Raw genomic sequence first — 27,799 nt, forward strand, 5'->3', positions numbered from 1 at the left:
TGAGTGTCATCAGAGGACTCGGAGCAGTACTCAGGCCCACGAGAAACACTCAGAGGCCGTCAGCCTGGACGGGTGCCGGGCGTCAGGTGTGGCAGGTCCTGGCGGGTCTGGTGCCCCCACAGCCCCGGCATCTCTGAGGGAGGCAGCCTCCTGAGCTCTCCCGGGCGTGACCTTCGCTGCTCCTCGGCCTGGCTGCGGCTTGTCCTTGCGGGCCCAGCTCAAGGCTGGGCTCCTGTCCAAGGACGTGACCTCCTCGTCCTCCTGACGGCACAGCCGTCAGCCACTGGGCGCTGGGCCTGCCTGGCTTGTCTTCCAAGAACCTGAAGAAAAGTCTAGATCTTCCCTGGGCACATGGTAGGTGCTCAGCTCCTGTGCTTTGCAGGGACAGACACGGATCTGAAAGCAGGGTCAGCCGGAATGGGCGGCCCGGTGCCAGGCTCCAGGCCCTTCTAGTTCAGAAAGAGGGACAAGTACCTCAGGGGAGGAAGGAAGGTGTCAGTCACATGGGGTTGAAGCTGCCCCTGGACACATCCCCTCACTCCCAGAGCCCCGGTTCTGGTGTGTAAATCACAGTGACAATAACCCAAAGTGTGGGGTCGTCGTGAGCGTGGCCGGAGGGTCCGCCTCCAATTCTGCCCTCAAGCCCGTCGTTGAGGTCCAGCTTCGATGACCCGCCTCCGCGGGACCTGCCCACACCCGAGGGCGCCTGCTCATCCCCGTCTGACGGGGTGCGGGGCGGGGGAGGACAGGCAGTAAGACCAGGACGCTGCTGTTATGAGCGCTCACCTCACGCACCACAGGTGGGGGGCTTTCCCACAGACCCCGGGGAACTGGAGGGCGCTGCCCGGAGTCGCAGGGCTGGACAAAGACAGGCGCCCGGGCCCAGATGGGTCCATCGCTCAGGAAAGAAAATACATTTTGAGAACAAACCAGGGACAGGACACACTTTGATTTGGTTGCTGTGCCTGGACCCTGACCCCCGTCGGGGAGTTCGCCTCAGGAATGCTGACCATTCTCCAGTCCCAGGAACGGTCAGAGCTGTTTCAACACCACAGACATTAACTACCTTGTTATCGGACTTAAGATCCTGGAAGGACCCTGCAGCCCTCATCCCGCCCCTTCCCGCTTGCACGCAGCCCTTCCTCCTCATCCACGAGTAACGGCGGCCAGAGGGGAGGAGCGCAGGGTCCACAGGGCGACCCGTGCTCTCCGCGCCTCGTGTGTGATCGGACCCTATCTCTGCGGAACTGGCTCAAGCAGTGACAGGCGGCCTGGACCCGTTTGTGCTGTTTCACTTCCTAGCACTTCCGACAACCTGTAGTGGTTTCACTGGCACACGCACCTGGCCTGGCCTGCTAGAACGTGAGCCCGAGGGCGGGGCACCGTGAGTCCTGCTCAGGCGGGTCCCTGACTCCCGGGACAGCGCCTGGCGGGAAGCAGGTGGTCCGGAGCTGTGGGCCTTCCTTCCCGGCCTCAGTGAGCAGCAGCTGCCGGTCTCAGTGGCCGGACAGGGAGGCTCCTGCGACTCCAAGAAGCTGCTGGTGCTTCTCATGCGGGAAAGGAGGGCCCCACCCAGGAGAGCGGGGCCGGGAGGACAGGAGCTGGTGGCCTTCCATCTGAAGAGCTGAACGACGCCCCACTTCTACCTGGTTTTGGGGTGTCCCTGCCTCAGCAGCTGGACCCCTGAAATCTCCCGCCGAGGACAGGACTGGGCTGTTCCCATCGGGCAGCCCCGAGAGCGGCCTTTCTGGGGACAGCAGCCTGGTCTTGCTCTTCCGGAGCCCACCCCCTGAGTGTTGGGGACGGGGCAGCGGATGTTCATGACAAACGTGGTTGGAGAGAAGCAGAGGAGGGAGGAGAAGAGACGAGAAGACAGAGCCAAGGTGCGGGGGCAGGGGAAGCGGAGGGGCAGAGCGGGTGACGGAGCAGATTTTAAAATCTGAGACAGGTTTGCGGTGGGAGACAGGTTTGCAGTGGGAGACAGGTTTGCAGTGGGAGACAGGAGCCGGTGTGAGGGAAGTCAGAACAGCAACGCAGGGGAGAGAAAGGCTAACACCCGAGCAAGCGGCCAGCCCGACCCAGGGCTCAGGGGCTGTGGGAAGAGGTGCAAGGACTTCATGATTCTTCATGATGCGCAGGGCGAGGAGTGACAACGCTGGGGGTGGGGGTGGGAGTGTGGCGGGGAGGGGCCAGTGCACGGAGCCCATTTCAGTTATTTCTTTCTGTGAACCAGTTTGGGCTGAGTGAGCGCCTGGGGCTCTTTAGTTCTGTGGGAGGAGGGGGGGGGCGGGGCGGGGAGAGAGAGAGAGAGAGAGAGAGAGAGAGAGAGAGAGAGAGATGCGGCTGGCATCGTGCAGTCCGAGCAGGCGGGCTGAGCGATCAGTGCGCCCGTAACAAGCAGACCGAAGTTTGTTGATCTTCAAGCTGCTGGGGCAGGTCTGCCAGTGACATTGTTTTTAAGAAGAAGCACAACAACAGCAAAGCAATCCGTGTGGGTCTGTGGTGTGTTCACGTCGCCGTCGTGGGAGGGGCTGGAATCCCGAATCAATAACGTAATGGAGTTATTTCCGTGAGTGGTTAAGGCTATTACTCTGAGTGAGCGCCGGCCAGTTGGCTGTTGGCTGTGATCACTCGGGCTCATTGGGTATTGATCCCTCCCGTCCGAGCTGCTGTGTTCTGGGAGCATCAGTGGAAGTACCGCCCCCCCTCCCCTCTCCCCTCCCCCCTCCTTCCTCCCAGGCTTCCTTCTGAGAAGCAGAACGGCCTCTCCCTGCTGGACGGGCTGCGAGTTTTCCACCCCACATCATCGCCATGTGTTCTAAAAGCAAAACGCAATTTTCCAAGCGTCTTTACATGTGCACACACACACACACACACACACACACACACACACGGCCTCTGTGCTTAACAATGTGCTTTTTACACAGAAGAGGAGCGAAGACAACAGGTCCACTATAGTCCTGCGATGTCCTAGGGCAGGGAGGCCGCAGTCCCGCCAGAGACATTGTCTCCATTGACGCCGCTGCCCAGCTCCCGGCAGCTCACAATCCCACCCTTTGTGGCCACAGAGAATCACGGCCTGTGCCCGTCCCCTTGGACCCCCGCTGCCGGCCCAAAGGTCACCAGCCATGATGTCACGGAGAAGCATGTGGTCAGAGAGCCCGTCCTCCCCACCCTGCCCTGCCGTCCACCAGCCCCAGCCTCAGCCCTGGGGTCTCTCCCGCTGGAGGTGAGTCAGGGGTGGCCCACTGAGAGGCTGGCATTCTGTCACCCACTCTGCTGGGTACCTCCTCTGCTCCCCTGAGTCCCACCTTGTGACACTTCCACGAGCCCAGCCCGCTGTCTCCCCAGAACTCTGCACACTGCACCTCGCCTCCCAAGCATGGTGGGCTGTGTCTTAGAAAGATCTCGCCTGGGAGGCTTGGAGGCCGGCTGGGCGAGACCAGAAGCTGGGAGAACATTCTGAATCTGTTAGAACCGGGCGGTCGGGAGAGGCTGTAGACGGGTCTGGCTGGGTGGAGGGCTTGGGAGGCGGAGACCCAGGCGTGGGCCTGCCTGTGACTCCAGGCTCAGACCAGGGGAGGCCCAGGGTTCTGCCTGCGGCAGGGACTCTTCTCGAAGGCCTCTCTCAGACCCTCTCCACCCCCACCCCACCCCCACCCCACGTGCTTCCAGCGGCAGCCTTCTTTGTGCGGGTTGCTCAGAGGCAGAGCCTCTAAAAATAGAAAGCCTTATTGTTACCTATTAAACTTCTTCCACCTCCAGAGTTTTCTGAAAGTAATGAGAAGAGGGAGGCAGAGTCTGTGCTGAAGGCTCGGGAGCAGGGTGTACTGAGAGGTGAGGAGTGACGCGGGTGGAGAGACCTGGAGGCCAGGCGGGTGAGGAGGGCCGCGGGAGAGCACATGGACGGAGACGGGCCGGCGGCCGCTCCAAGGGTTGTGCCTGCGGGACATGAAGACAGCAGTGTTCCTATGAGGCCACCCCCCGGTTGCGGGAGGACGGGCACGGGATGCAGGGATTGGCACCTTCCCTGCCTCGGGGCAATGCCTGCGAGCTCCCCGCAGCTGACAGGGGTGCATCCTCTTACCCGGGGCGTTTCATCTCACGCTCCTAAAGCTCCACCTGCCAGGCTGAGGAGAGCCTGCACAAGCCACCCAAAACCTTAGCCAGAGTCAATTCCGTTCACGCACTTCTGTCCCAGAAGTGAAATTTAAGGACAACCAATCACAAGCAGCCAACTGGGCAACCCCTTAAGCTTCAGCCAATCAGATCACTTCCTTGCTTTGCTTCCTCTCTGTTCTGTGAAAGCCTCTCCCCTAGTTCCTGTCTGACTGGCGCTGCCTGATTGGAACCCATTTTTGCTCAGATAAACTCTAACCATTCAATGTGCCTCAGTTTATCTTTTAACACCGTGTTGTTAAAACCCCTCCATTTAAAGGAGAATGCGCCCGGGTCAACCTCAGATGGATTCTGTTTTCTATGCTCAGAATCATGATACATTTTCATTTTATATACTTAGACTGGGAATTTCCTTTAATTTATTTTTATTGGCAACTAACTTTTATTGAGTGTGTTTTAAGCATTTAAAAAATTTTTACTTTTCAATTACAGTTTACATTCAATATTCGTTTGTATTCGTTTCAGTGATACAACACAGTGGTCAGACAATCATATTCTTACAAAGTGGTCCCCCAGATATTTCCAGTACCCACCTGACTCCACACAGAGATGCTACAATATTATTGACTATGGGCCCTGTGCTGGGCTTGACATCCCGAGACTGTTTGTAACTACTAATCTGCACTACGTACTCCCTTCACCTTTTCACCCAGACCTCCCACCTCCCTCCCCTTTGGCAGTCATCACGGATGGGACTTTCTCCTACAGCTCTTTGCTCACTATCTCCCCCTGGTATTTCTAACCACTTTCTTTCTTCCTGTTGCAGAACAGTGCTCTTCATTTACCTTATCAATAAGCTCATCCAGCATCTTGTCCCTGCCAGACATTTCCTGGACTCTCTCTTTTTTTTTTTAAGTTTTAGATATTTAAAAATTTTTTAAATTTATTTTTAATTTTTATTGATTTCAGAGAGGAAGGGAGAAGGAGAGAGAGAGAGAAACATCAATGATGAGAGAGAACCATTGATCGACTGCCTCCTGCACATCCCACACTGGGATCAAGCCTGCGGCCCAGGCATATGCCCTGAACGGGAATCGAACTGTAACCTCCTGGTTCATAGGTTGACGCTCAAGCACTGAGCCACGCTGGCTGGGCCATTTCCTGGACTCATGAGGGTATCCTTCCCCGAGGCCTCCGGCTCTCCCTCTAATGTGCTGGTTACTCTTTGGGCCCCTGGAGAAGGGCCGCTCCAGCATTTCCGCTCATTTCACCGCTGGGAACGGCCATTCTCCTGGCCCGTTCTCTTCACTCTGCGGGTTCTGTCTCACTTGGCTGGAGGATGCTTTCAAATGATGGTGACAGAAGCGCCCGCCAAAGGTGGGCTTTCCGGGCCTTTGCCTGCCTCAACATCTCCCTTCCGCCTAGAATTCCAGGTTTAAGGAGACTTTTCCTCTCTGCTTTGACCTCTAGCATACAGTTTCAGTGATGGCAATCTGCTTTTTTTTTTTTCCTTTTAGATAACCAGTTTTGTTTTTTCCTAAACTTTTAGGGTTTTTTTGGTTTTGGTCCTTGGCATTTCTAACTTTAACTGGGCCATATTTGGGTGGTGGATCTGGTTTGTATTTTGTGTCCAGGCATTTGTCATTCATTCATTCATTCATTCATTCACTCATTCTTTTCTCCCGTTTTCTCGGTACTTATTTTCTGGAACTCTCATGATATCGTTGGGCACTTCCTGGCTTGATCCTCTGAGTCTCTTGCCTCATGGAATTTTCATGTCTGTCTTTTCTGTGGTCTCGAGGGTTTCTTTGACTTTGTCTTCCGGTCGCTCAAGTGACCTTTTTCTCGTTAGCGATTGTGTCTTTAGTTTCCAATAATTCTCTCTTGCTCCCTGAATGTTTTATTTTTCTAGCAACTGCTTCTGTTTTGTGACTGTCGCGTTTCCCCGAGTCTCTCTGAGCACGTGAATTGGAATGGCTCAGACAATTCTCTTCTACTTTGTTTCCTCTGGGGTCAGGGCTGCATTTATTCATCTGGATTCTTCTGTGAGGTTGGTTTTTCTCAAGCACCCAGTGATCCTCGCAAGCCCACTCATGGCTTTGAAGGAAAGAGAAAGCATTCGTTTCCGAAGCCAGCACGGATGTCCTCTGTGGGTGTGCAGTCCTGCTTGCTCTCCAGGTCTCTTTCCTAAACGGGAGACAACTGAGGTCATGAAAGGTGGCTGTTCTCATCTGGCTGTAGTCTTAGGGAGGCAGACCTAATGGGGGAAGTAAATATAAAATTCAGAGAGTCGGTGGGAAGTAACTGGGCGTTAGGAGGGAGGATGGCTGGGAGCCACGCCTCTTGACCCTGTTGGACTCTGCACGGCCTCAGCAAGGCGCGGGCTTCCTGTCCGTGGCAGGTCGACCCCCGCCACTCCACCGCCAGCTGCTGTGGAGGGTGGTCACAGGTCCCGAGAGCGGCAGAGTGACAGTCCTGACTTGTGTATGTAGTTCTTCTCAGCCTGGCCTCCAGGGGGCGAACCTGCTGAGGGTTCCACGTGGAGAAGGGTAAAGGGTACATGGGCCTGCTGGTCACCCAGGCCCTGGCTTCCGAGTTGAACGTCCTCTCAGGATAAGAACATCTGTGGGTCTTTCTTCCTTCCCCCGAGTGCCCAGGACGCACTGATGCTCCCGCCGTGGGTGTCGCACCTTTCCACAACCCTCTCCTTGCACAGATCATCATTCCACAGGTCTCTCATGGTCACTGCTGTCACCCACGTTTCCCAGGTGGGAGCAGGAAGGTCAGAGAGGGAGGTTCTGCTTCCTGGGGTCCCGTGAGGTGTGAGGAGCAGAGTGAGGACTTGAACCCGGGCCTCTGATTTCACACATTTCACACCGGTCCTCAGCGGCTAGAGGAGTGGCCTTCATGGTCCAAGACTCTTGATGGTGTGTCTTTCAGGGACTCTGGAGGGACATGGAAAGCAGGTGGCTAATGAGTGGGTGGGAGGGAGTGCAGGGGGGTGGGGGAGGGGTGATCGCTGCAGGGGTTCATTCCTTAATGGGATGAGAGTCTAATTCAGGTGAGGGGCCTCCAGGCGCAGTCCAAGGGGGTGCTCATAAAACCCAGGGTTTCAGCTCCAACTGTGTGACTTTCTCAAGGGGGGGGGGAGTTCAGGCTTGTCTGTCTGTTTTGTGGTTCCTGAGCTACTTGCCTTATGAAGTAAAATGTATGGAGGAATGGGGGTATGGTCTGTAGCAAAAACAAACGATTCAGAAGACTAAAGAATATCTTTGTTTAAAATGTGTAAATTATTTTTCTCACTATAAATGTAATAAGTAACAGGAAAAGGTAATAGAGAACTTGTAAACAAACCAGAGGTTTGCAGAAGAAAATAGAAGTCACCTTAAAATCCCACGATGGGACCACCATTGTTCCCGTGTAAAGAATATTGAAAGGGCTCGTAGGTCGTTCCCTCCTAACTAATGGAAGAAGAGAAATCTAGTCTTAAAAACCATAGAAAAGGCAAAAACACAGCCACCTGCCACCCCAGCGCCCCGAATCCTGGCAGCCAGGAGCCGCTCGGCGTCCTGATCTAGAGCTTCCTCTTGTTTATACCCACGCCCTCCAGGCCTGGCAGCCACGGGGACATCTGTGTGGTCAGCAAACACGAAAACAGCCACATTCAACAACTGTTTTAGGGAGAGTCCCAAACCCAGGATCCGCGGAACCCAGAGGCCGAGCTCTCCACCTGGGCCCGCCTCAGCCTCTGCGCACTCAGCTGGGACAGGCGGGGGTACAGGAGGAGGCGAGGTTCAGCAGGAGACATCCAGGGGCCGCCGGGAGAGGACACTGTTTTCGTAGCAGATCCTACAGCGTGTCTGTGAGCAGATGTCCTCCTTGAGAAACCCAGAGATGGCAGGGCTGGCCCGAGGCCCAGGACTCCGATACGAACGCCCCGCTGGAGCTGAGGTGCCCCAGTCCCGGGCTGGGCGCACAGGCCTCCCTGGGCAGGAATCCCCTCCCTCGCCCTCTGCCGTGCCTGCCGTGGTCGGCTCCTTCTGGTCCTTAGACAGACAGGGGTGTCTTCGTAGGGGGACTTCGATGGTACGGAAATCAGCGTTTGTTTTGACCTTTTACTCACAGCGCACACACTCGCTGGCTCTCCACGTTGGTGGGACTCACGGATAAAACCATCACAACCTGGTTTTATCCAGATTTCCTTAAATCCTCACCCGAGGATATGTTTTTATTGAGAGGGAGAGAGAGAGAGAGAGACAGAAACAGGGATCATTGCCTCCTGTACACACCCTGACCGGGGATTGAACCCACAACCTTTCTGGCACCCAGGACAAGGCTCCAACCCACTGAGCCACCTGGCCAGGGCTTATCCATGCTTGTGTGCGCTCATATCTTAAAAAAACCAGCGAGGCTCCCAGCGTAAGGAAGGGGTCTAAACTGCATTAGCGGCGGCAATCTGGCGGCGCTTACACTCCCTCCAGGCGGCAGGGCTCAGGGAAGAGCCACCGAGAGGGGGGCTTTGTGCACCCTCTGCGGGGCTGACTGTGCTGCGCATTGTCCTCTGCCCCATCTGTGTCCCCCCTCCACCTGCAGGCCCCCCTTCTTATCAGGAGGGCTCCTCTCCTCCAGACCCTGTAATGCCCGTTACCATGGCACCCGGCACCCCGCACTATTAAGACAATCTCTTTACTAGGAAGCCGGTTGACGAGATGAGGGCCTGTGTCTCAGGAGCCTCGGGGACCTGTCCGGGCAGAGAGCATGGCCCTCACGCCCTGGTGGCACCCGCTGCTCCGGTGCCGAGACTCTCCGGCCACTCCTCACTCCCCGCCTTTCCATCCGCACTGAGTAGTTGCACATGTCATACCTCACACTGTACACAGGCCCCCAGGTCCTCACAGTGTCCCTGTGAGCAGAGGATTCAGGGCTCATTTTAAAGGCCGAGGGCACAGGATGTGACAGTCAGAGGGGTCTGAGTGCTCAAGGTCACGCAGTCACTCAGGGGCAATGCTGGGACTCAAACCAGACCCTCACTCTCCACAGCCACTTCTCTTATCGTAGACAGACAGTCAGAGGGCACACAGACACACAGACAGAGGGACAGGCACACAGACACACAGACAGAGGGACAGACACACAGGCAGAGGGACAGGCACACAGACACACAGACAGAGGGACAGGCACACAGACACACAGACAGAGGGGCAGGCGCACAGACACACAGACAGAGGGGCAGGCACACAGACACACAGAGGGGCAGGCAAACAAACACACAGACAGAGGGACAGGCACACAGACACACAGACAGAGGGACAGGCACACAGACACACAGACAGAGGGACAGGCACACAGACAGACACACAGACAGAGGGGCAGGCACACAGACACACAGAGGGGCAGGCACACAAACACACAGAGGGGCAGGCACACAAACACACAGACAGAGGGACAGGCACACAGACAGACACACAGACAGAGGGGCAGGCACACAGACACACAGAGGGGCAGGCACACAAACACACAGAGGGGCAGGCACACAAACACACAGACAGAGGGACAGGCACACAGACAGACACACAGACAGAGGGACAGGCACACAGACAGACACACAGACAGAGGGACAGGCACACAGACAGACACACAGACAGAGGGACAGGCACACAGACAGACACACAGACAGAGGGGCAGGCACACAGACAGACACACAGACAGAGGGACAGGCACACAGACAGACAGAGGGGCAGGCACACAGACAGACACACAGACAGAGGGACAGGCACACAGACACACAGACAGAGGAACAGGCACACAGACAGGGACAGGCACATAGACAGACAGGGACAGGCACACAGAGAAAGAATACTATGCCTTATGCAGAGTGGGTGCTCAATATTATTTATTGATATATTGGACTACATGTGTCTGCTTTTGAATTAAATGTGATATTACTGACCCATCACTGGCTTTGGCTGACTTTCCTAGTAGACGAACTTCCCTCCCTCCCTCCTTCCCTCCCTCCCTCCCTCCCTTCTTTTCCTTCCTTCCTTCCTTCCTTCCTTCCTTCCTTCCTTCCTTCCTTCCTTTCTCCTTCCTCCCTCCCTCCCTCCCTCCCTCCCTCCCTCCCTCCCTCCCTCCCCCCTTCCTTCCTTCCTTCCTTCCTTCCTTCCTTCCTTCCTTCCTTCCTTCCTTCCTCCTTCCTTCCCTTTCTCCTTTTCTTCGAGCCCCTCCCATGGACAAAGCCCTGTTGGGAGTGTCAGACGGTCAAGGTGGCCAGGGACCTCCATCCATTCACACGCTGCCTCCTCCCTGCCGACCACGGCCCAGGATTCAGGGATGAATAAGAGACAGGTGCCCACCCTCAGGGGCCTTCTGTCTGTGGAGGGACGCAGGCGTTAACCGACCGTTGTACCATTACGGTAGCTGTGACACTGCTGGAGAGGAGCGGTTTACAGTGGAGCCAGGAGAGGGAGGTTGACCTTGGCTGGGGGATGGGTGGGTGTGGCATGGAGAGCCCCTAGGGAAGAGACGTTGATCTAAACGCCTGGGTGACATGCTCACCCCCTCAGGAAACTGAGGTCCCTGCTTCCTCACAACAAGGCTGCCCCTCGTGGAGGCTGAGAAAACAGGCGACGGTGAAGGGCCTGAGGGTGGGCTCGGGTAGTGCGGTCATAGCGTCCTGCGGGCCCTGAGGAAGCCCAAAGGGCCCAGGGCCCACGGTCACGTGGCCAGCTGGTTTCTGATCAGAATGGAGGACGCTTCTTGCTGGGAGGTGGGTGAGGGGTTCAGAGCAGGGAGAGACATAGAGACACAGAGACACAGAGAAGGGGGGGCAGACAGAAGGACTCGGAGGCGGCCCAGCTGGGAGGGGCAGGAAGAGGCGGCAGGTAGGGTAGCTCAGATTCAGCTCCAGGCACGGGCGTGGGAGCCAGGGCTGCGAGGCGTGTTTGGAGAGTCCGCTGTGCACTTCTCTGGAGGCTGAATGCACTCAGTGGGGGTGGGGGTGGGGCGGGGTGCTGATGGGCTTGGAGGGGGATGGCACCCTGCGTGGACACCTCTGTGGGTCATGGGGGAGGGGGCTGGGAGAGGCTGGCTGCTGCCTCACTCACATCTTCCTGGTCCACCACTGGCAGGCTGACCAGTGAGCGCGAGTTTGAAAACAGGCTGCTGCTTCCCACCCTCCAGGAGGAGGGAGATTCATTTGAGCACTAATTACAGTTGCTTTTCCTAATCACCAGGCGGATGGGTCCCTCCCTGAAGTACAGATCGCTCATCCCTGTCCCCGCAGCGGTGAGAAAATAGTGGCTCTGCGGAACGCCTTGCTGGCTAGCGGGTCCCCTCCTCTGCTGTGCTTCTGGGGCCTGCGGTCCTCGGGAGGTGGCTGCACCTGCCAGGACGCCACGGGGAAGTCCTGGCTTCGCAGCTCTCCCGTCTGGGCTGAGGCAGCAATGGATCCGGACAAACCCACCGCGCAGGGCGGAGGCAGGAGGGCAGTGCAGCTCCGCACGTGGGCTTGGGTTTGGTCCCTAAGTGTCTGGGACCCGGCCTGCTGATTGTGTCTGTAATTCCACCTGGAGAGGCGCTGAGGTTTGCGCAGCTTCAGAAATAGTGTGGAGTCCTCAGCAGCTGCTCAAGGATGAAGCCACGGGCAGCCGGAGAGCTCCCTCCCTGCACCCCCAGCAAGGGCATCCAGATCCCACCTCATCCACCCTTCAAGTCCTTCTGCTCTGCCTGGGACCAGGACCTGGGCTGCTTTTGCCAGGGGCACCTCTTCACCGGCCCTCTGGGTACGATGCTCTGGGCTGTTTCTGGTCTCTTGGGCCCACTTTCTCCTAACAAGGTCTTTCCAAGACCTGTAGCTGCAGGCCAGCACCAGCTTGTCCCACCTCACCACCACACTCAACCCATTTTCCAGAACGTTCCTCTGCCAGGAGCCTGGGCCTCCTGCTCGCCAAGGCCAAGGACTAAAGCTCAAGGCGGAGGAGAGTAGAAGGAGTCCAGGACCTGGAGTAGGAAGAACTGGGGTGAATGCTGGCCTCACAGAGTGACCCTTGGCCCCGGGAGCACCAGAGCACCGGAGCACCGGAGCACGGCGCTGTCAGGTCTGGCCCCCTTCGGGTACCATCCTGCAAGGCTGCGATTTCCCAGAGTTACTGCCCACAGGAGTCGCCTGGGGAGTGTGTTGAAGATACAGGGGTCCAGGCATTCTCCAGGCCCCAAGATTCCGATGCAGGGGGTCCAGGCAGGACCCAGGAATCTGTGCTCAATAAGCCCCCAGAGGAGGCAGATGCAGACGGTGCCTGGACCCCAAGCAACCGGGCTGCAGGGGGCCTGTCTCCGACGCCGGCTCCCTCTGCTGATTCCCCAGTGTCCCATGGTGATGCGGGCTGAACTGGGTCTGGTAGCTCTCCTAACCCTAATGTCACACACTGACTAGAGATTTCTCAAGCTCTGATATGGCCGAACATTCCAGCTTTCTGACCTGCCTTGGCCACAACTCCGGCCCTGGCCCCCAGTCACCGCTGTCTCCTTCTCTAGCTCTTTCTGTGCATTTTGGCTACTGGACAGTCACCGATGCCGGCGGGGGTGCAGCTCCCGTCGTTCCTGGCCTCTCGGGATGCCCTGCCTGGAAACAGAGGCGCCATATGGCGTTGGGCTTTGGCGACAAGACAACAATGTCCTGGCTGAACTCGAAGGCCTTCCCCGTTCCAGAGCAAACCTTTGCAGCCAGAGAAGTCTTTACGGGCTTACTGCCCACTTCCTTCTGACTGCGCCCCTTGGATTTGTCTGCGAATGATATCTCAACCCTGTTTATAAATAAAAGCCTTGGTAGACGACCAGGTGTCGCACACGGGAAAGGTCACTGCTGTGGCTTACATGGTTGCAGGGCCTCCCTCCGACACCGATGCCTGGGGACACAGCAGGTCCTTTGTGGCACCTACACGCTTTGCTCAGGGGGTCTTGGCAGAGACAGTCGTGGCTTTGCTGCCATCCGACGTCCAGGCCCCGGGCCCAGTCAAATATAACGGACACGTGCTCTCCTGTAAATAGAGCTCACACGTGGCCAGGCCTTGGGGCTGCGCCCAGGCTGGTGGTGAGGCTCCTCTGCCCCTCGGCCCCACCCTTCTCAGCTGCCAGGACCTTAATCTGCCTCCTGCGGGCACTGGGGTATATTTAGAGCCTCTTTCCCGAAAATAGACCGCTTGGCCTGTGCGCCGTTGGGCTGCGGCCTCCAAATCCCCACCTGCATCCAGCCAGTAGCCAGCTCCGTGTGGGTCTGCTCAGCAGCATCCAGAGACAGTGGCCTGGTCCTGGGGGCTGGGCCCTGCTCCAGCACTGCTCCCTCCGCCTGGGGGACGTGTACAGGCCTCCTGGGGCCTAGTGGCGACAGCAGCCTCTTTGGCTGCGGCCTCTTGGGTCTGGACGCAACCTGCATGAGAGTGTCCCATGTCTGTACGGCGGGCGCCTCTGTGGAAGGACCAGATAGTTCCCTTTGTCTCAGCCCCGTTCTCTTCAGTGTGATCACAGTTGCTCTGTGTCCTGAGAGCTCCCCTGGCTTTGCAGCGGCAGGTGAGTTGTCTATGATTTTATGATCATGATTGGACTGGTAACCAAGAGAGGGAGCTGCCCATGTAAGTGTTCCTTCAAACTTGAAAGGTTTAGGACAACATTGAGTTCAACGTTAAAGGTAGTTGTAAGTTACCCTTAAACTCATTCCATGAGAGCAGGGATGAAGCCTGTCCTGCTCTTAGTTGTAATCTCAGCATCCATGCAATGAGCACCCATGCAATGAGCATTTATCGAGTGCTTACTGTGTACAAGGCAAAATGCTAGAAACTTGTGCTGTAACAGATATTTAAGCAACTAGCTCTTTATAGCAAAGATTGACAGAGGAAAAGGCCTGTAGGTAGTTCTTCGATGCATCAGGTGTTGAGGGCAGAGGGGTGGTGTGAGCATGGCATGCTGGGAACACCACGCCAGCAAACCTGGAGCTAATGTACAGCAAGTCCACACAGCAGACAGCCTCACCCCACTCTTAGGCAAGAGCTTCTTGGGGTCCTGAGCCCCTGTTGTAAGCACTGGCCGGTGGACCGTGTGGGCCCGATTGGTCCCTTAGAATGATCCTGGGAGGCAGTTTCCCATTGTCTTTCTTTCTTTTTAAATATTTATTCCAATCCTGCCGGCAGCATGGAGAGCAGGAGGTCATCCGCAAAAACTGTTCTGCACCTCCCATAAGCCAGTAGTTTATATTGGGTAGGACAAAGATCACATGGGGAAGTAGGCAAAAGGAATAAGAATGGGTTTAATGGCTGCAGATTACAGGCAATGCAGGCTGTGGTGGGACTGATTGTTTGGGCAACAAGTTGTTAATCTTCCATGATAACAGGCAGTTCTCGGGTGAGAATGGACCACATTCTGAGGTTGACTCCCAGGTCCCTGGGGTGCACAACTCCCAGACAGGTTAGAATGTGCTTTCTTTAATCAAAACAAAACAATCACAGTTAACAGAGCATGATTAATATTTCTTATAATTACTAGGGGCCGGGCACACAAAATTCATGCACAGGTAGGGTCCCTAGGCCTGGCCTGCAATCAGTGCCATCTGTGGGGTGACCAGCATGGCAACAGGGCCCCCCCCCCCCACTGGCACATGCCTTGGCCAGCCTGGTGCCACCTGCTCGCCAGCCCTGCACCCTCCCCCTCCCCCTCCCTGGGGCAGGGGTGGGGCGGGGACCTGCTGGTACCCACCTTGGCTGGCCTGAGGCCTGTGGGCTGGGGGAAGCTCCTGCATTGAGCGTCTGCCCCCTGGTGGTCAGTGTGCATCATAGTGACCAGTCATTCCGCCGTTTGGTCGATTTGCATATTAGGCTTTTATTATATAGGATAGCTAGTCCCCAATATTCTATTTCTGCCCCTAACATTCCCACTGCTATTTCTATCATCTCATATCTATGAGATTAGTCTTAGGTGAAACTGCGTTTGCTGGACTGCGTTTGCGTCAGCCTTGGCAGCAGCTCCAGGGATGGGATACAGCGAATGCAGACATTGGACACAGCAGCAAGCAACCAGGCTGCAAAAAACAAACAGAGAAAAATAAAAAAGAATTCCTGCAACCCAGACAGGCTGGGTAGCCAGAAAGATGACGTGGATAAGTCAAATCCAAAACATCCTTCTCGTTGTTTTACCCTGGAGATGGTTTCCCTAATTTGTTGAATGTTGTTTCCTATCAATTGTCAGAAAGATTAAGACAGCACACTCCTTTGAATTCTTAACAACCACGGTTATGCTGCAACAGAAACAATCCACTGCTGCCCATCCTCTAGCACTGCCTCCCTGGCCTGGCCCAGCTCTTGATTCAGCCCCTGCAGAGCCCTGGAGTGGCATTCAGGGCTTTTACCTGACACAAGCCAGTGGGGTCACTTCTGCATTGAGGGAGCTGCCACTACCGGCATCACAAAATGGTTAAAGCCATAGTCGGCAGGGCTCCCGGGGGGTGTGTGTGTGTGTGGGGGGGGGGGCGGGGTGGGCGGGGTAGGATCGTTGGTGCAGTCCGGAGCCATGGCCGTGAGAAGGTCTCTTCTGGTTCGGAGCCTGTAATGTTCCTGGGGCATGAAGATGGTCATTCGTCCTAAGCAGATGTCGGCAGGGATATGAATAAACAGTCATCCCCATATCAGAAACCAGCTGGCTGGCAGCTTAGTGTGCCCATGACCGCAAGGGAGGGTGAAATGACCAGAACAGTTCATGTCGTAGCTGTTAGATACGGAAAGGCGGCAACCAGAGCACCCGGGAGTCAGGCATTTACTGCAGGAGGCAGTTCTCATTTCTGCGGATGGACCCTTCCCAGTGTCCTGTTGTAAGAAGGTTCTCTCCCCTCAATCTGCACATCAGAGTCACGTGGGCTCTGATAACAGTTCCGAAACCCTGACCACAGCCCTGGACAAACGAAATCACCTCTGGGAGTGGACAAAGGCCTCAGCATGTTTGAAGCTTCCAGGGTGTTTCGAATGTGCAGACAAGTGTGGGGACCGCACCTCAGGGGAGCTCACTGGTGATGAGCAAATAGCTCTGACAATAACACCCCTGGTGACAAAGCTGTCGGTGGCACCTTGTAGACAGAGCATGTGTCTTTGGACACATCTCAGGCCTCGTGGAAATCTCTGTTTTTATCCTCACCCGAAGAGATGTTTATTGATGAGAGAGAGAGAGAGAGAGAGAGAGAGAGAGAGAGAGAGAGAGAGAGGTGTGAGCGAGAAACATTGATTGCAGTTGCCTCCCATTTATGCCCTGACTGGGGATCGAACCTGAAACCTTTCAGTGTATGGGATGATGCTCTAATCAACTGAGCCACCTGGCCAGAGCCGGCCCCATTCTTCCTGCTGGCTGAGCAGCCTCGCTCACCGCCAGCCAGCACTCTTTCCGAATCATTTCTGTCCTTGGAGGACCTCAGCCACCCAGACGGATGTACCGCGCCCGCGCCAGTGTGAGCCTGTCCACACAAGCACCTGTGATTCCAGGAGAAGGCACCCGTGAAAATGGCACGTGGGCTGTACGACGTGCGGGTACCTAGGGACACTCACCCCCACAAGTGGCCTTGGAGATCTCCGCACAATCAATGAACGTTTATCCATTCATTAGTCACACATGTACGGGATTTCTATTCTGTGTCAGACTCTATTGTAACGGCTGTTGGGCAACAAAAATGACTGGCCCCGTGGCCCGGCACCCACGGCTTGCTGTTCAGTAAGCGGGCTCTCAGGTGCATTCGCGATGACAGTCCAAGGAAGAGACTGTGGGCGCCCCAGGGACAGAGTGCTCCCAGAGGGCCACCTGAGGCCCCTGAGAATGGCCTTGGGGCCCGGGTGGGACTTGGACACAGAGCAGAGGGAGGGAGGCCACCCTGAGCAGAAGAGCGGGATGAACACCCCCGTGAGGGGAGTCCTGGGGTCACCACTGGGTAATGGCAAGTCATCTGACTTTGACCAGCACGTGAGGGGAGACAAAGCCAGGCAGTGTGGTTCTCAGTGGCGCAGAGCTGACTGGCCTCGTGGACACAGAATGGTGGTGAGACCATGGCCCCAGCAGCTGCTGACGGCCCCTCTTCTGGAGGGAAGACCTGAACATTTGCTGGCCCCCTGAATGCACCGAGATCGTCCCCTCCACAGGCCGTCAGGCCCTCTGCACCTCCGCCTGGTCCACTCCCCCTCAGACTCAGCCCTACTCATCCTTTCCACCTGAGCATAACTGTCATTTCCTCAAAGAAGTCTGCCCTGACCTTTCCATTTAAATTAGATTCCCTGCCATAGTCTCTCGTCTCATCCAATTATTTCCCTTCCTGGCACACACGTATGGGATGTAGTGATGCATCTGTGTCTGTGCCTATGGGCTGCTGTCCATCTCCTCCCCCGACCGCGCACGCTCTCTGAGGCCAGGGCCTTGGTGTGTCTGGTCCCTTAGCCTGTCTCCAGGGACTGACATGCAAGAAGCTCTCGGTACATGTTGGCTGAATGATAATTGAATGAGTGAGCGAATGAATGAATGAATGCCAGAAAAGAGGAACAGCGATTTATAGACGCCCGGCACCCACATATATAATAGAAACATATGAATAACAGAAGGATCACTGCTTGGTGACAGACACAGTGGCTGAGAGCAAGTGGGGCCTGGCTGTCATACCCATTTCTGCCACGTCCTGGCTGGGAGAGATCACAACCTAAGTCGAGTCTGGGTGAGTAGCCTCTTGCCTTCTCCCCCTCACAGCGTGGTCTCTCATTCCTCGTCTGTAACATGAGCTGCTACATCTGCCCGGCTTAAGTTCAGTGTTTGGGGAAGCCCATCAAACCCTGACGTTCCGGTGCCCAGGCCGAGCACCTCACATGGAGGCCAAGAGTCTGTCAATGCTGTGGAGATACTGCCTCTAACGCCTGCTGGCCTTTATCAAATTGATGACTCTGCTTTTCATTCACGTTTGCTGCAAAATATTATCTTCTATCGCCTCCGGTCCAAAGCAAAACAATGAACCCAGGAATGGGACCAGCGGTGAAGGTGTAGTTACCAGGGTAACTATCAGGCTGCCCCTGCACTGAACACACCAGCGAAGATGCAGGCAGGCCTCCGTGCCCACCGGACGCGGATGGCATCGACAGGAGCAGAGCGCGGTGTCTGAGAGGACTAGGCCATCGGAGGACCCCACAGACATGAGCCCAGCATCCTTGTAAGTGAACGTGCTCATCCGGCCGGGGACCGTGTGCTTGGCCTGTCGGTTGAGAATTCAGGAACAGCTGGAGACAGCGAGTGACTGATGCCGGGGGCGGCCTGGGAACCGCTTCTGGGAGGATCACGTTGTTATGTCAACAATGGTCTGGGACAAGACACAGCGGTGCCATGCAGAACGTGCGGATTAAAGACCAAAGCCGCAGTCAGGCTTCCTGGCCTTCGCAAAGCTCGCGGCTTGCTATGGGCTCTGAGGCCAGATGGAAGGTGTCACAAGGGAGGCTCTGGGATAAGCACGTCGAGCATTTCCTAATGAAAAAATATTTGTCGAGCACCTACCAGCATTTCTAGCATTTATGTGGGAAAACAATGGGTGTGGGCACAGGCGGGACAAGGCCAACGGCATGAACAACGAACCAGAAGTTGGAGTGAACCAACAGTGCTCCCACCGTGAGCGAAGCGTCCAGACCAGAAGGGACTGACAGAGAAAGGGAAGAGAGAAAACCAAGAGCGTGTGACTTCCTTACAGTCTGAAACAAACAGAAACCCCGAACCAACCCCCAACAAAACACATGCACAGCCATCATCACGCCTGAGTCATGAAACCAAAAGGAAACCCAGGAACCTCAGGGAGGTGGCGGCGTGGGTGTTTCCGTGGCGAGTGAGCTCGCTCGCCAAGGTCACGGGCTGGAGAGGTGGAGCCGTGTGTCCGTGGGCCTGGGGGTGGCTGTCCCAGAGCACTTGCCAGAGAGGCCAGGACGGGAGGTGTCTCCACGCCAGGCTGAGGAATCTGGCTTCATTCTGTGAAAACGCACCTCACCTGTCAAAGGGAAGAAGACCGAGCCCACCACCAAGCAGGTCACGGTGACATTGCCCTCGGACGAGGCCTGGAGAGCCCGTGTGAAAGGCTGGCGTGGAGTCCGGGAAGCCCTGCAGCACCGGTTCACCGAAAGGCCACGTGTGCCGGGACAGCGTGCTTCCGCCCTTGCCGGGTGGACGCTGGAAACGTGGTTTGTGCGTCACTAAGACATGTGTTTCTGAGACCTCCGTGGGGAGAATGGGCCGCTGTGCCATGGGTGCTGGATTCATTCGAGTTGAATTTGAGGGTGAAGGAGGCTCTGGAATCGTCCAGCCCTGCTCGGACAGGTTACAAATGAGCAAAGGAGATAAGGCGTGTACGTCAGCACCATCATCATGGAAAGAGCGTGCACGCATTTGCTGTGCTCTGGTGTATTCTAGGTGGTTCTAGGTGTGGACTCATTTGATCCTCAAGACATACCCACGCGGTCACCGCGTGGGGGACTGGGGAACTGGCCAGTGTGGTGAGGCGGTCAGCGGTGGACTGGGACTCGCGTCCAGCCGCTGGCTTCTGCGCTGGTGCTTTCTCTATGGACCCAACCTCGCCAGGCCAGGCCAGGGAACATGGCGGGACAGGGCCCGGCACTGGCGAGTGGACATAGCGGTGGCGGGCTCTAAGACGTGGTCCTCGCTGTGTTCTTTCAGCATTTTAACCCGAGGCGGATGAACTATGGAAGGCGGCTCAGGATCCTCAGAAGCCATGGATGGGGAGGCATAAGAAACAGACTGGACGAAACAGCTGGATCTGGATGATGGGAGGGTGCGTGGACCCGGATTTCATGGCAGAGGAGCGAGGGAGGTGCACGCTGGCCTCCGAGCCGACGCCCAGGAATGGGGGCAGACTGTGGCTAAGGGAGACAGACCTGGGGTGTCAGGTTCGCTTGACAGGAGTTAACTGTGGGGCTAATGCCCCCGACGTCATCCCTGCTCTGGCTCTTTCCTCTTCACTTGTCCTGGGTCCTCCTAGCCATGGTGTCTTGGTTTTCTCCTCTGGGGCCCTGACTTGACCTCCCTCCCTGGCTCGCTCTGTCCAAGGCCGTGCAGGAGAAACCCTCGGATCCTTGTTCCAGTGTCAGGGCTCAGCTGACCCCTCGGGGGCCTGACAGTGCCCCCATGGCCCTGCCCACACACACAGCACGCGGAGAAGAGTCGCATCCAAGTCGGGGCACCCTGCTTCCCCGGGGAGGGCGGGCACCTCTGTGAATTAACGTGCAGCACAGAGAAAGGAGGGGTCGCCAGTGCCCTTGGGTGCTCGGGCACGATGGGATGTGAAGACGAGCATGCCAGGAGGACATAGACTGCGGGCATGAGGTTTGTGTCTGAATTTGCAGAAGATCCCGCCCTGACAACCCCCCAGCATCTCTTGTGTGGCTCCAGGGAGGTGCCTGGAACCTGTGGGCGGGAGCTGCAGGGGCAGGGGCAGATCTCAGCTCCATAAAGCCCTTTCTCATGGTGAGAACTGCCCAGAAATGGAGTGGGAGAGGAGGAAGCCCCCCTCGTTGGAGGTGGTCAAGTATAGGCTGAGCGGTGGCTGGTCAGGAAAGCTGCATCCCAGGCCAGATGCCTAAGGGGTACCTGGACTTTGACTTGTGGGTTGGTCCCACCCAAGGGAGTGTCTGTGTCAGTGAGGACTCGGCACTTTGACAGGGTGGAGGTGAGCACCCTCCAGGGCAAGGTCAGTGAACAACCCCTGTGTGAGGTGAGCGAGAGCCCCCGCTGCCCTTGTCTCGCTTCCCCTGTGAGAGCCAGTGCCTCAGCCGCTCAGGAGAGCCCTCGGGACCCGGGGCGGCTCTAGTCCGGCTCCCATCGCTGCCCCTCCCACAGCTGCTCTCAGGTCCTATCGCAAGTACGTCGGACACAGAGCAGCCGAACTGAGAAAATGCATTTTAATAAAACCCATTGATTTTTGTGGGTGCAAGTCAAGGAAAAGGCTCCTAAAGAGTCTTCCATCCCCTGCCACCTCCCCCCTCTCCTGACCTGCGGTGGGGCGGTCACACATCGATCCTTCCTGGATAATAGATCGCGCCACCAGGAGGACCCCCGGGACCGCAGGGAGCTGGGAGCAGCGCTGCAGCCCAGCCGAGTTAATCAAACCAGCAACAGGATCTCAGGGCGGCAGCGGCGGCGGCGGCGGAGGCATTATGCGTGATTACTGACAGGCACCAGCTGCCGTCGCTCCAGCGCGCTATGCGGCCGCCCCAGTTGAGAGGCGGATTCCTGGCTAATCCCCGAGGGCTGGCCCAGCCCGCGCAGCCGGGTGCGGGGTGGCGATGACCACTCTTGGGCGCCCGAGTTGAAGGGCACGGCCGTGCCTGGGGCGGGGAGCCGCGATCTTCAGAGACCCGGCAGCGAGGACTATGAGTGGAGAGTAAACATGTACGGGAATTATCCTCACTTCATGAAGTTCCCCACCAGCTTTGGCGGTGAGTGTGGCACCTTCTGGACTGTCCTGGGGAGATGGAGGGGACACGGGGGACCGCTCACGGGATTAGTATTGAATCCTTTATGTGTGCATGCATGTGCACTGTGCTTGCGTGTCAGTGTGCGTGTGCACCAGAGAGGGGAGAGATGGCCGTGGGTGATGGTGCTTTTGCACATCCGAGTGAGAGCACGGGGGAGCGTATGCGGGTCTGCACATGGGAGACCAGCTGGAAGCTGCACATTGTTGCAGCGGCATGTGCTTGTGTGTGTGAGTGTGTGAGTGTGTGAGTGTGTGTGTGTGTGTGAGTGTGTGAGTGTGTGTGTGTGTGTGAGTGTGTGTGTGTGTGAGAGTGAGTGTGTGTGTGTGAGTGTGTGTGTCTGAGTGTGAGTGTGTGAGAGTGTATGTGAGTGTGTGAGTGTGTGAGTATGTCTGTGTGTTAGTGTGTGAGAGTGTGTGTGTGAGTGTGTGTGTGAGTGTGTGAGTGTGTGTGTGTGAGAGTGAGTGTGTGTGAGTGTGAGTGTGTGAGTGTGTGTGAGTGTGTGAGAGTGAGTGTGTGTGAGTGAGTGTGTGTGTGTGAGTGTGTGTGTGAGTGTGTGTGTGTGTGAGAGTGTATGTGAGTGTGTGAGTGTGTGAGTATGTCTGTGTGTTAGTGTGTGTGAGAGTGTGTGTGTGAGTGTGTGTGTGTGAGTGTGTGTGTGTGTGAGTGTGTGAGTGTGTGTGTGTGTGTGTGAGATTGAGTGTGTGAGAATGTGTGTGTGTGAGAGTGAGTATGTGTGTGTGTGTGTGTGTGTATGGAGAGTTAAAGAACACCCAGCTCGCAGCGAGGAGAAGGGGAGAGGGAAGGACCGGGTCTGCTAAGGGTTCCAGGACACTTCAGAACAAGAGCTTGTGTATTGAAAAGTAGATTTCTAAAAGCAAACATGAGCTTTAATTTGCACAGTGCTGTCCCTCCTGTGTTCTTGCCTTTTGTTTTGCTAATCGCCCTGGTCGCTCCCCTGCTGTCCCCAATTCCCAGCCAGGGTCACTGCCCTCACTTCCCTGGGGAGGGGCTGGCTGGCGACCCATCCCGGAGACATACTCCCCAAGGCCCGGGATTCCCTGACAGTCGCCCGGCCTGAGTGAATGGAACGGACAGCTGACCGGCTGGCCTCTCCCCGTCAGCTGGTGGCGGCAGCGCCTGCCCCGGGCCCTGGAGCTCCTGTCCTGCCCGTGCTGCTGGCAGGCAGGACAAAGCAGAAATTCTTGTCCAGTCTGGAGGAGGAAAAGCCCCTGCTCGCCTGACTCCGTGCGGGCAGGCGGCAGCTCGTCCATGCTGCGCTGGGCAGGACGCTTGTGGGCAGGGCAGTGGTCCTTCCTGGCGGCGTCAGGCCCGGGGCTGCCCGTGTGTTCAGGGGGCACAGGTGGTGGTGCTGAGCCAAGCGCTGTCAGGCGCCGGGACACAGATGTGCATGCGACACGGTCGTTGCCCCTTGGGTGGGGTGGGCTCATCACGCAGACGCACGTCACGGTGGGCGGTGGCCGCCTGGACGCAGGGGTGTGGGCTGTGGCTGTGATCCTGGAAGAGGTCGAGTTCAGGTGATTGGGGCCAGTCTCGTGACGACTCAGTGAGCGTGGCGGCCAAGGCTGCGGCCTGGACATCCGATCTCTGGTTCACAGCTGGGTCACCGGGCCTGGGTGTGAAACGCCTTCCCAGCTCCCATCCTGGGCCCACCCACAGCCAGCAGCCCTTTCTCCGCTGCCTCCAGTTCAGGTGTCTGAAGAACATGCCAACCCCTGAGACCCCTGGGGCCCGAGTCTGTGAGGCTATGGCCTCATGAAAGCCCAGGAGACCCGCTGGGACAGTTGGGGTAAAAAGGGCTGAAGGAGGAGGGTTTGGGAGAGAGCGGAGATGAAGGCTGGAGAACGAGGATCTGGTCCACAGTTCAGGGGGGCCGCTTGATGGCGCCCTGGGTGCTGGCTGCAGGCTCAGAGCACCTCGGGCCTCGCTGTGCAATCGTGTGCATGCCGCCGTGTCAGGGCGGCAGGGACGAGGCCAAGGGTTGGTGCGGCTGAGTGGGAGAGCCTTCCAGAAAGCCCTGCTTCACACTTAAATAGGGTCCCTTCAATCTGACATAGTGACAGGAGGAAGGAAGAAGGAAGGAGGGAAGGAAGGAAGGAAGGAGAGAAGGAAGGAGGGAAGGAAGGAGGGAAGGAAGGAGGGAAGGAGGGAGGGAAGGAGGGAGAGAAGGAGGGAGGGAAGGAGGGAGGGAAGGAAGGAAGGAGGGAAGGAAGGAAGGAAGGAAGGAGGGAAGGAGGGAAGGAACTGAGTTTGGTTCCTAGTTTGCACTGACTAGCTGTGTGAGCTTAAGCAAGACATGGAACCTCTCTGAGCCTCAGTGTCTTCATCTGTAAAATGGAGCTTATAATCCCACCCTTAGGACATTGCTGTGAGAATCCCATATGCTAATGCCCGAAAAAGCAGTTACTGCAGCACTGTCCGTATCGGGTATTTAATACAAGTTAATATGTTCATTCCCTCCATTGTACTTAAGTACTAACATGCAAATTAATTTTAAAAACCAAGCATCTTTGCAGAAGGACACACTAGGAATCTGGGGAATAGAAGGAAATGCGCGGAGACCCACAGACTTGGATGGCCGGGGTGGCCATCGCTGCGGGAACTCCGGTATTTGACGCAATTCGGTCTGAGATAGAAGGAAACGCAGGCGCAAGGCAGCCTGGGAGAAAACGAGTTGTTTGCAGAGCTGGAGGGAAAGGCTCGCCTGGTTGGTTACTTGCCCCTCTGATGCCACGCTGCCTCCTCATGGCTGGGAGGGACAGTGATTTTGTTTCATTGTCACTATGTTGTGTTTGCTCGGCCAGGGAAGAGGCTGCTGAGACAGGAGCCCAGGATGTGCCGCCCGGACGTCTGCCGAGGGCCTGCAGGGAGGCAGCAGGGCCACCGCAGGGACGGGCACACCGAGGGGCTGGAGAGGGTGGCACCTGCAGCTGCCCACCACCTTGGTCCCAGCGCTGAAGTTGTGGGGCACTGGGGCGCCCAGTCGATGTGCCCTCTGCCCTCTGCGGACCGGCAGGTGGAACCTCCGGGCTCCTGGGACTTGGGCGGGGGGGGGCGTTCAGGAAGCAGATCACCCTCAGGACATGGCTCCTGGACTTGTGTCCGGGGCTGTGCTCACCAGCTGTCAGACCATCGTCCCATCAGTGAAGTGAACCAGACGCTCAGGTGGCCAAAGGGGGGTGGCTGGCGGGTGGCAGTGCCCACAAAGGCCCATGCCCCTCCTCCGGCCTGCCCGTGCTGAGGCGAAAACCCTTGTCTTCAAAGCCAAGTCCTGGCTTTGCCAGCTGCTCAGGATGAAATTTGTTTTTCTCAGGAGACAGGTGTCACCTCTAAGAAGATGGCACCCCGAGCCCGTAATCCCACATCCAATTGTGGGTAATCCTCAGGGCAGGCGGGCGGGCGGGAGGGGAGGCTCTCAGTTCTTCTCAAGCCCGAGGGGTTAGGAGCCCACCCCAGGGGTCAGGATGCGGCAGCCTCAGCACTGCCCTCTGGCCGCAGACTCAGGAAGGAAAGTGCCGGAGCGTCACTTACCTCAGGACCCTCTGAGCCGCCACTTCGTGCTCCTCCTGCAGATGAGGGCACGGGGGCATTGCCAGGCCCCGGAGCTGGCAGAAGGCACAGCCGGGAGTGGGACCAGGCATTTGGCTGCAGAGTCTGCGCTCCGCTGAGCTGCCTGTGGCGGCCTCTCTGGGCCATGGTCTTCCTCTGGGAGCTGCGGGCAGCAGCCCACCCAAGGGGTCAGGAGCCCACCCGAGGGGTCAGGAGCCCACCCGAGGGGTCAGGATGCGGCAGCCTCAGCACTGCCCTCTGGCTGCAGACTCAGGAAGGCAAGTATAGCAGCATACCATAGCAGGCCCCTGGGTCACGTGACCTCTGGAGAGTTAATTGGCGACTTCTGGGGCCTCCTGATTTGCAAGAGCCCTGACCCTGAGCATCTGTAGAACAGTTGCTTCTCCACCCAGGAATGGACATGGGAGAGCTTGAGTGGGAGATGGTCGTGTGTGTGTGGTGTATGCACGCACGTGTATACATGTATGCATGTGCATGTGTGTATGTATGTGCATACGTATGTATATGTGTGTGTGTGTGTGTGTGTGTGTGCATGCCAGGTGTGTGGGTGGCTGATAGGGACCTACTGTGGGAGTAAGTGGTTGGTGGCTGGGGCTTCTGTACGGATGAGATCTAGGAAGGAACATATTTAGTATAAACTGTTTTCTGAAATATTTACAATCTTACCAAGAGGGAGAGAGCAGAGCAGCAAGCAGGGAGAAGCTGCTGGAAGCCCTCTGACTCTTCCTGCCCCTGGTTGTGCAGCTGTGTGTCCACAGAGTCCCTGCCACCAGCCGGGGGCTGGGATGTCCGGGCTCCCAGAGGAACCTGCCCGTTGAAAGTGCAACGCGTGAGGCCCAGGGAATGTCAGTCTATTTCCTCGAATGCCTGGGGTGGGTGGCTGTCATGAGACTGACCCAGGTCCCGGCTCGGTGACCTTCACAAGAGCGCAAGAATAGCCTGCATTGATTAGGCCCCTACTGTGTACCAAACCTTTGTCCAATGGTGTGACATGTAGCATCTCCATGTCCTGAAGGACCCCAGGAGGGGAGGTGCTATATTGTTCGCACCCCGTGTTACTCAGGAAGGTGCAGCCATGGGGAGATGGAGTCACCTGCCCGAGGCCGCCCTGCTCTTCTCTGCATGCTCACAGCTCACTCGGGGTCGTAAGGCACCTTTTTCTTTTGACCATGAACACTTGCAGCAAATGAATAAAATGCCCGGGGTGGGGGGCAGGGGCCTGGCCCTGCAGGTGCTAATGAAACAAAGTCAACTTTTCCCAGGTGGACCCCACTTCACTCTAATGCCTGGAACGCGATTTTACCTTTTGGAGCAGGATCGGCAAACCTTTTCTCTAAAGAACCAGAGAGTAAACGTCTGAGTCTTTGCCGACTACAGGGCCTCTGTCTCAACTGCTCAGATCTGTCTTGGTGTGAATGCCCGCTGTCGTCAACGCATGAGACGTGCCAGCTACCCACACGGGCTGTGCTATATCCTGGCAGTTTGCCGGCCACCAGGGTCCTGCTGAGAACTTTATGACCGTCTCTGACTGTTCCCAGGGATTCCCAATGCTAGCCCTTCCCCGGCTTCCCTGGCACTGATGGAGTCTTCAAAGCCAGACAGAAGGAGCTGCGGGTCATCTGACCCTCCAGTTACAGATGAGGACACCTGGGAAACAGGACCTGTAGTTTTTTGTGGTCTTCAAACTGGGTTCCCCAGGCCCACGCCGGTTTGGCTCAGTGGATAGAGTATTGGCCTGTGGACTGAAGGGTCCAGGGTTTGATTCTGGCCAAGGGCATGTACCTCGGTTGCTTGATTCCCAGCCCTGGTTGGGGCCAGTATGGGAGGCAACCAATCGATGTGTCTCTCTCACATCAATGTTTCTCTCTCTCTGTCTCCCTCCTTCCCTTCCACTCTCTCTAAAAATCAATGCAAACATGTCCTTGGGTGAGGATGAACAGGCTGGGTCCCCCTGAGCCTCTGTGGGCCACCTGGGGTGAAGGAAGAGGAGAGGAGAGGGGTCCAAGTCACAGACAGCCCCCCCACCCCCTCAGCAAAATAACTCAATACCAATCACATAGGGTCAGGGTACAGCATTGGGATTCAATAAAGTAAAGCCTGGAAAATTATAAATGTACAATAAAGTTAGTTCCCATTTTCCATTTCAGAAAATTCAGAGACCATGGTGCTAAATTCAGCTGGAATTTTGTCTGTAGATTTTTCTTAGAGGAGGTCGTCTGGTCCTGAGGTGTGGGGCTGCGCACTCAGAGGTGCTGACCAAGCGAAGTGAGAAAGACCAGGGTTCCGCACCAGCTCCTGGCAGTTACGTTTGAATAACTTACCCCCTTCTCTCAGGAGATCTGGCAGGAAGCGAGCCGGGACCTGGGACCGCCAACCCCCACAGTCTACAGGAACCTGGCCCCCTTACCACAGGCTGTGACTGAGGGAAGGCAGGGAGAGAGAGCGTCCAGGTTCAAGATCAACTCAGACTCCAGACGGGATTCCAGAACCCACAGCTGAACCTAAAAATGGAAAGGCTTGTGATCTTGAATTAAAAAAGCACTTACGAGGAGTCAGAGGAGCGG

General features: G+C 56.7%; 1 protein-coding gene across 2 annotated transcripts in view; it reads left to right on the forward strand.

Moving 5' to 3' along the window:
- The window catches only part of RXRG (retinoid X receptor gamma), a 133,986-nt gene that overhangs the window by 74,106 nt on the left and 32,081 nt on the right, over positions 1 to 27,799 (forward strand). Inside the window, exon 1 of one of the 2 annotated variants that reach the window (XM_081112571.1) lies at positions 20,636 to 21,608. The exons of the other annotated variant lie outside the window; for it this stretch is intronic. Coding sequence (XP_080968697.1) covers positions 21,560 to 21,608 — 49 coding nt within the window. The 5' untranslated portion in view covers positions 20,636 to 21,559. Of the gene's footprint in view, positions 1 to 20,635; positions 21,609 to 27,799 lie in introns of those variants that run through there. 2 annotated transcript variants of the gene reach the window in all.

This window comes from Myotis nattereri (genome assembly GCF_964212035.1).
Source record: "Myotis nattereri genome assembly, chromosome: 18".
NCBI classification, from domain to species: Eukaryota; Metazoa; Chordata; class Mammalia; order Chiroptera; family Vespertilionidae; genus Myotis; species Myotis nattereri.